Raw genomic sequence first — 8,346 nt, 5'->3', positions numbered from 1 at the left:
AGAGATAATTTTGTCTCATCTCTTTTTATTTAATTGAAATTCAAAATATAATATAATATAATATAAATATAATTTTAATAAATATAATTTTCATTTATAGGTTTTTCTTTAGTCAGCTATAGTCTCATCAATCAAAATGTGTTTTACGAGTGGTGCAGCGGTCCAAGGCACTGCATCTCAGTGCTAGAGGCGTCATTACAGACCCTGGTTCGATTCCAGGCTGTATCACAACTGGCCTTGATTGGGAGTCCCACAGGGTGCACACAATTGGTCCAGCGTCATCAGGGTTAGGGTTTGGCTGGGATAGGCAGTCCGTGTAAATAATAATTTGTTCTTAACTGGCTTGCCTAGTTAAATAAAGGTTAAATAAAATCAGCCCTGAAAAGAATGAGAGAGGGATGATGAGAGGAATGATGAATAATAGATGGAGAGATGGCTGAGGTTACTGGGATGCTGCAGATGTTTTCCCAATCTTTTTTCACTCACTCCCTTCCTCATCTGCCTTCAATCCCCTTATTTATTTTAAATCCTGTAAAAAAGACTGATATTATAAATAAAAATACACATTTTTGGGCTCAGTGCCACTGACATGTCAGGGCACATGCAGTCAGTGGTCTCGTGAGTCCTGTGTGTGTGAGAAGTGAGACTCACACCCATAGAGTTTGTCTCCATCAATTAGTTGTATAATATCAGATATTGATCTTGTTGGTGTTTCATCATTTACACTTCTCCTCTTTGATAACACCATATTGGATGTTTTTTTTCTTCCAGATTACAGACTGACTAGATGATATTCACCATCACTCATTATCAGCCCTTTTCAATGTTGTCCCGCTAAGATTGTTCAGGCCCAGTATAAGTGACTCATGAAAACATTATGCTTACACAGTTAAGGCAAATAATCACATTTTGTAGCCAAACACGTGTGTTTTATGGGCGTAGTTGTGATCATACACCCAACTGTCAGCTGGATAGATATTTGACAGACTGTCGCCTCTCTCTCTAACCCCTCTCTACCTCCTCCAATAGATTTAGAGGAATGACCCATAATCCTCTTCTAGTGGTGGGACACGGCTAAACTCCACACAGTGATTTTATTACAGTAATCTCTGGTGAAATTGGCTTAGCTTCCCTTCAGACAGCAAGCAGACAGGGAGGCAATCAGAGACACAACAAGACATACAGAGAGCTGCAATGAGAACAAGACAGTGGTTCCAGAGTCTGGCAACAGAGAGAGGGCTTACTGGGAGTTGACAGCAGTGCAGGTTGATGTTTATTGTCAAGAGTCATGTCCTGGAGGCAGAACTGAGCGATTTCCCCTTAGATATAGGCCAGCTGCAAAGTCAAAATTGGCTATATTGTAAACATTTATGAAAACAAAACAAAAAAATATTTTTGGTCTTAATTTAAGGTTAGGCATTAAGGTTAGCAGTGTGGTTAGGGTTAGGTTTAAAATCAGATTTTATGACTTTGTGGCTGTTCCAGGCTAATAACCACTCTGCAGAGCTGCCTCCAGAACAAGATTCATGACCGAAAACGCTGACCTGCAACAGGGGTACGACACTACTAGCAATACAAACTAGGCTCTGTTGTTATGTGCTTGTGTTATGATTTACCAGTATAATAAGATAACAAGATATCATTTTTATGTAAGCTGCAGCCTGCTGATCTTCATTGTGTGGTCTTGCTGTCTGATGTAGCAACATACAGTATAGGACACACACACACACACACACACACACACACACACTGTAATGTTATTGACAGGTAGCCAGTATAAACCAAGGTGGAATGTACCATTTAAATTCTATTCAAGGGGAATTTTTGTCTGTGCTTCATCAGCTATTCTTCTCTGCATTATTGTAATCCAGCAGGATAGTACAGAAAGAAGGCTAGAGAAGGGAGAGTATAGAGGAATAGTTCACATTGAAATGGCATAGAGGCAAGATTGATTAAATGGAAATTAAAGTGTGTTGAGCTTGATACAGCGGTTTTCCTCTGCCTTGTCCCTTTTTTCTCACTCTCTCTTTTATTGAGAAGATGGGTCCCAGATGGGCCCCAGGAAACTAGCCCCACCCCCATATGTCTGACCACTCCCCTCACGTGACAATGAGGAATACTAAATCATGGTGGCCATGGTGACCCCCCTCCAATGGTGCCGTTTGAAGTAGCAGTTTGGTTTACTCCCTCTGCATCTTTATCATACTTTGGTATCTAACATGTTGTATACCTTAACAGTTTAACAATATGCTGTGTAAACCCGCATACACACGCATTGCGCATGCGCAAACACACACCCTGGAAAACACACACCCTGGAAAACACACACACACGTGGCCCCACACACACACACAATGCATTTTATAGCTAATATCATCAGTACTGTTTCTGTATATGGAAAGAATTGAGTGAATAATACAATATCAAAGTTGTATCTGAGCAAAATAAGAATAAGAAAGAGGGAGAAGACAAGGATTCAATAACCACAAACAATGAGTTTTCTTTCAAACACTTTCATTATTTTCTCCACATAACTCAAAAACAAACAGACCCCCAAAAAGTTAATAAATAAAAGAGGAGAGGAGAGAGAAAAAGAACTGGGCATGCTTGGGCATGCGATGGGCTCTCAAGGTGATGGGTACTTCCAGTCGGAATGGTAGAAAAACCACAGGAACAGGGACATCACCTCTGCACCTCTCAGCATCAAGACCCGCTGGACCAATATTCATAGTTATTCTTTGAATCAGTGAACCATTTCCCATAATATCCCTTAACCATCTTACAGTATCAGTCCAGTTTCCAACAGTACCTCAGTAAGTCAAGACTGGGGGAGCAAACCACAGGAGGTTGGTGGCACCTTAATTGGGGAGGATGGGCTTGTGGTAATGGCTGGAGCGGAATTAGTGGAATGGCATAAAATACATCAAACACATGGTTTCCATGTGTTTGATGCAACTCCATTTACTCCGATACAGCCATCAATATGAGCCGTCCTCCCCTCAGCAGCCTCCACTGGCGCAAACGTTCTTGAAAAATATAACTCCAAGCATTTGGCCCCAGCTTTCATTCCTTCACATCGGCAGCTCTGTTTGACTTTGCTGGATAGAGAAACGGAGAGGTATGGGAGGAAGAGAAGAGAGCACACATACTGTAGATTGTGAATGATTACTGACTGGAGGACCAAGACAATCAGGAGGGAGTACTAGCCCATTACAGACATGCTATAAATGTCTCAGAGTGTTTGAGTTAGTTAGCCAGCTATAAAAAATACACAAAACATTTCTCTCTTAGTTTGTCTGTTTTTTTTTCTCTGTTGTTTAGTTCCGTCTAAGATGTGGGCTTTGTCATGGAGAAGCAGTGGGATGCAGTAGACTGTCTGATTCCTTTACTGTACCGTACTATAGCTCCAGCCCAGGCTATCCTATGGAAGATTCTGCTTCTCAGAACAGTACTGGACAACACCTGGAAAGGTTCTGCTTGCTCACAACTAAGAGGAAATTGGCAAAGCCAGTAAAAGACAACCTTTCCTCATTGGGATGACATTTTAAAATGTTTTTATTTTTTTTATATTTTTTTTTCAAAAAAAATGTATACAAATCTAAAACATACTTGACCATGCATTTTAGAATATATTTTTTTTCTTTATAAACTTTATAAAACAAGGCAGTTGGCGTTTTTTCAGACGTCTTGCAAATAGCTAAAAATGTTGATGATTTTTTTCTGTCTTGGGAAATCGTTGTTTTGAAAGCAGCAGTTTGAAACGTAACAGTCTCTGAACTTGTACTTGGGCACACCCGTCTCTTACTGTACGGCGAGCCAGTGGCTCCAGACCAGGTGTGTGGGGTGAGGTTTGGGAAGAAACCTTTAGTCATTATACTGTAATGAGAAAGAGAGAGAGAGAGAGAGAGAGAGAGAGAGACTCTGTTGGGGCCAAAGGGGCAGTTAGATGACAACTGACAGAATGTCATGCCCTACAGTCCTCATATGAAGTTCAACCTGTACATTAAAGACCAGAGAGATACTGATGAAGTTGGTTGGAATGTTAATATTTTATACAAATCTAGCGTATAATAACTCCACTGGACAGACGTGCATGAGCATTGTACCTGTTGTGTACATGGAATTGTACAGTGTGTGTGTGTTTGAGAGTTCTTTCCTTTAGATCATGATTTCCTTTTGTTGTAGACTACAGAGAGAATCTTTAACATTAGAGACTTTTGTTGTAGACTACAAAGAGAATCTTTTACATTAGAGACTTTTGTTGTAGACTACAGAGAGAATCTTTAACATTAGAGACTTTTGTTGTAGACTACAGAGAGAATCTTTTACATCAGAGACTTTTGTTGTAGACTACAGAGAGAATCTTTTACATTAGAGACTTTTGTTGTAGACTACAGAGAGAATCTTTTACATTAGAGACTTTTGTTGTAGACTACAGAGAGAATCTTTTACATTAGAGACTTTTGTTGTAGACTACAGAGAGAATCTTTTACATTAGAGACTTTTGTTGTAGACTACAGAGAGAATCTTTTACATTAAAGACTTTTGTTGTCGACTATAGAGAGAATCTTTTACATTAAAGACTTTTGTTGTCGACTATAGAGAGAATCTTTTACATTAGAGACTTTTGTTGTCGACTATAGAGAGAATCTTTTACATTAGAGACCTGGATGAAGTCCTTTCAGACAGAACTATTCCTACTCCGGTTGCGGACGGATTAGAGTTGATAAAGAGTAGATCCTCGTGCATGTTTCAATCTTGGTAACCCACGTTGCTAAATTTACAAACGGTTTGCTAACATAGATAGGTATAGTGTTATAGTTGTTAGAGGCAAATTTGTATTGGTCATCCTGGTTTTTCAGATTGTAAACATGTCCTGTTGCTGACCAGATTCTGTAGTTGCAAAAGTTTTTTTGCAGCCCTATTTTTATTTAATCATATTTTCATGAAAGAAGGAAACAAAATGAAGTCTTGGTGAAAATGGTTGGTTGTTAGGATTTGGGGAGCATGGTGGGGTATAAAATGAAAGGAGACTTACATGAAACAAGGAAAAGAGGGTAACAAGATATGGAGTGATGTCATGAGTGGACTACCGGGAAGGGGAAGGATGGGTGGTGAGAGGCTGAACTTATAATCGTGAAGGGGAACAACGTGCCAGAAGGGTGATATGTGCAGGGGTAGAGGATGGGGAGGGTTCGGAGGGCACTGGGTAGGACAGGGGACAGGGGGCCGTTTCCCATCCCTTTGAACCTTGTATTACTGGGTGGACAACACCTGTGTTCAAATACTACTTGAAATCTTTCAAATACTTTCAGCATTTGCTTTAGCCTGCCTCAACTGTCAGGTAGGCATTGTTTTGCACTTTTGGGACTTTTCTATTGTTTCCACTGCAACAGGTAAGCTCAATCAAGCACAGATACAGTATTTAAATATATTATTAAATAGTATTTGAACCCAGGTCAGGTGGACACAGTCAGAACCAGAGTAGATACATTATCTTCTGCCTCATTTGACCCACTACACCATCATACAGGCAGTGCCACCACTCATCTGAGTCTACCTCCAGAAACAAACTCAATCAAAAGAACATCAGCAATATCAACAGAGAGAAAAGGCAATTAAGGAATACAAAATAATATATATTAACATGTCATATGTGATAAATAAAATTAATCATTTTAATTATACGTTTTTAAACGATGATTTAAGAAGAAGAACAGGTAATTTCAGGGAGAGAAATCCAAAATGTTTTGCAGATGTTTTGCAGATAACTGCTTCTCTGAAATCTGGGCATTGGGAACCATCTGTATCCCCATATTGTTTATCCTCTTACTATATTCTTTACAGAAGTGTCAAATGGTCAAGGTCTGGTTACTGATAGTCATGATAGTACTCATAATAATGTATAATCATAAAAGGAATCAATAGGCAATACATGTTTAAATAAAAAAGTGGATAAACAAAATTGCGACTCCAATGTTGAGCAAAATCACCATGACGACCAGAATTGAGCTGGAGCTCTGTGGAGGAGGGAGGGAGAGAATAGAACATGTTCATTCAGACTTTCACTAACGTAAGCACACACACACACACACACACACACAGCTCTGCCTTACCACACAAGCAAATACACAGCTAATGTGTACTTTCATTGATTTTGGTATTTGAGAGATACAATATTTTCAAGTGACTCTCTATGTCATTGAGAGCCAGCATGTCTAAACAGCAGACTGTTAGTGAAATATAACTGATGGGCTTATGTACTGTAACACTGTCATGGAAAATGTGCAGGACTGGATCTATTGTACAAGGTAGAAAGCATCACAAATGACCGATGTAATTATCAAAGCAATTGAGTCCATAGTATGATATCTAAAATATTTAGAATAAAATATATCATAGTGTTAAAATATATCATAGTGGGATCTTTGTCCAAGAGTGTTTTACAATGTGATCACTTTCAGAATCTACGTCTGTGTCTCATGTCTTACACAAGTTCACTGCATTACTTGCCTCACTGCGGTTGCAAACACCCCCCCCCCCCCCCCCCCTCCTCCAGTCACCATCACACGCCCACTTATTGGCTACCGCTGAAGCAAGGCATAACCTGTTCCCTAGCAACAGAGCGTGGGGCAGCCAATGCGGGGCTGCTTTGTGGAAGGAGCTACTTTGCCAATCTGCTGTTACTAAGGTGCTGGGAGTACAGTGGGAGATAGCTAGCTGAGGCTGTGGTGCGGTGGAGGGGACTGTGGGAGGTTAGAAGCCCAACCAAGGTGTCTGTGTTGTGTAGAGCACCTGCCTATCAGGAGACTACACCAGGGCCTGGGATGCTCCCACTTGCTACCTTACACATAAGAGTTAATTCTGTTATTTTGTCTGTATACAGTAAAGTTGTATCTGAGAGCTGTGTGAGTGCAATTGACATGTGCATGGAAGTGATTACCCATGCATGTGTATTTTTCTGCATGTGTGCACACAATAAATAAATTACATGACTAAATGTGACTATGAATGTGTGGTTGAGAGGAGGACTCCTTACCGAGTTTGCTTTGAGCTGGGTCAGTTTCTTGTCATCGTCGTGTTCTAGTGCAATGGGTGAGGATTTCTGTGGGGGGGAGAGGGTGAGATCCCTGCGCAGAGGCCTAGCCTCCAGCTTGTCCTCCTTGCGCAGACTGTCCATCTTTTGCATTGAGTCTGGGGCCGGTCCCTCCTTGCCCTCTTTACCCTCCCGTGCCCCTGAAGGCCGTGCCGCCTCCATGTCTCGGCCCTCCCTGGCCTCCCGGCTCTTACTAGGCCGCTGTCTCTGCAGCGTGTGGGAGTGGGCTTCGCCCTCGTGACCATGGCCCTCCTCTCCCAGCCCATAGGGCTTCTGGGAGTTGGAGTCCATCGGCTGCAGTGGCCTCATCTCCATCTCGTAGTTGCTCAGCTTCTCCTCATCCTGCTCCAGCAGTCGTGTGTCACCGCTGTGCGTCCGCTGGGACCTCCACGATGCTGATGGGCAGTCCGACCACCGGTCCCTGGAGGCCTTGTGATTGGACGAACCATGCTCTCGAGACTTGTGATTGGAGGAGGCATGCTTGTGGCCGTGGCCATTTGTGCGCCCGCTGCCCCTGGCTTCCTCTTGGACAGAGGGGGTGGTAGAGCGACTTCTGCCCCAGCTGCCCCTCCTGCTGCCCCCTTTATAAGAGTGCTTGTCCTTGTCCTCGCTCCAGCTGTTGGCCCTAAGGTACTCCCCCCCTCCGCGCCCCTCCATCAGCACCTGGATCTCCTGCCCACTACTGCCCCCTCCCCCACCGCCACCACCCCCAGCATCGTCCACAGCACTCTGCCGCAGGAAGCGAGCGTTCTTGGTGCAGTGTGGCTTGGTGGTGGCAGGGCTGCAGGGGGGCGAGGAGGGGTGGCTGGCCTCAGGGCTAAGGTCAGGGGTCAAGTTTGGGGGTGTAGTGCCCTTCATGTAGAGTTCAGGACTGTCTGGCCCTGTGCCACTGGAGACCACCTCAATGTCGTTCTCACTGGAGTTCTGATGTTTTGGCCTTTGGACCTCTACTCCTGACCAACAGCACAGAGACACAGAGAGAGAGACACAGACAGAGACACAGAGAGAGAGACACACAGACAGAGACACAGAGAGAGACACACAGACAGAGACACAGAGAGAGACACACAGACAGAGACACAGAGAGAGAGAGACACAGACAGGGACACGAGAGAGAGACAGACAGAAAGAGAGACACAGACAGATAGAGAAACACAGACACAACAGAGAGACAGAGAGTCAGGACAGCATGACACACAATGTTGGAATAGTCCCATTTCAAAGTGAATGATTTAGAGTTATTACATTGG

General features: G+C 42.9%; 1 protein-coding gene across 2 annotated transcripts in view; it reads right to left on the bottom strand.

Moving 5' to 3' along the window:
- Nucleotides 1-2,497: 2,497 nt before the first annotated feature.
- LOC110511358 (junctophilin-3) overlaps nucleotides 2,498-8,346 on the bottom strand; it is a 32,262-nt gene continuing 26,413 nt past the window's right edge. The window contains exons 4-5 of one of the 2 annotated variants that reach the window (XM_021592337.2): nucleotides 7,040-8,049; nucleotides 2,498-6,020 (exon numbers count right to left, since the gene is read on the bottom strand). In XM_021592337.2, the coding sequence (XP_021448012.2) occupies nucleotides 5,940-6,020; nucleotides 7,040-8,049 (1,091 nt within the window). In that variant the 3' untranslated portion in view covers nucleotides 2,498-5,939. The remainder of the gene's footprint in view (nucleotides 6,021-7,039; nucleotides 8,050-8,346) is intronic. The other variant, XM_021592384.2, reaches the window with a different exon arrangement.

This window comes from Oncorhynchus mykiss, chromosome 1 (assembly GCF_013265735.2).
Source record: "Oncorhynchus mykiss isolate Arlee chromosome 1, USDA_OmykA_1.1, whole genome shotgun sequence".
In the NCBI taxonomy this organism is placed as follows: domain Eukaryota; kingdom Metazoa; phylum Chordata; class Actinopteri; order Salmoniformes; family Salmonidae; genus Oncorhynchus; species Oncorhynchus mykiss.
The sequence above is the reverse complement of the archived record's forward strand: the minus strand, read 5'-3'. Positions and strand labels throughout refer to the sequence as shown.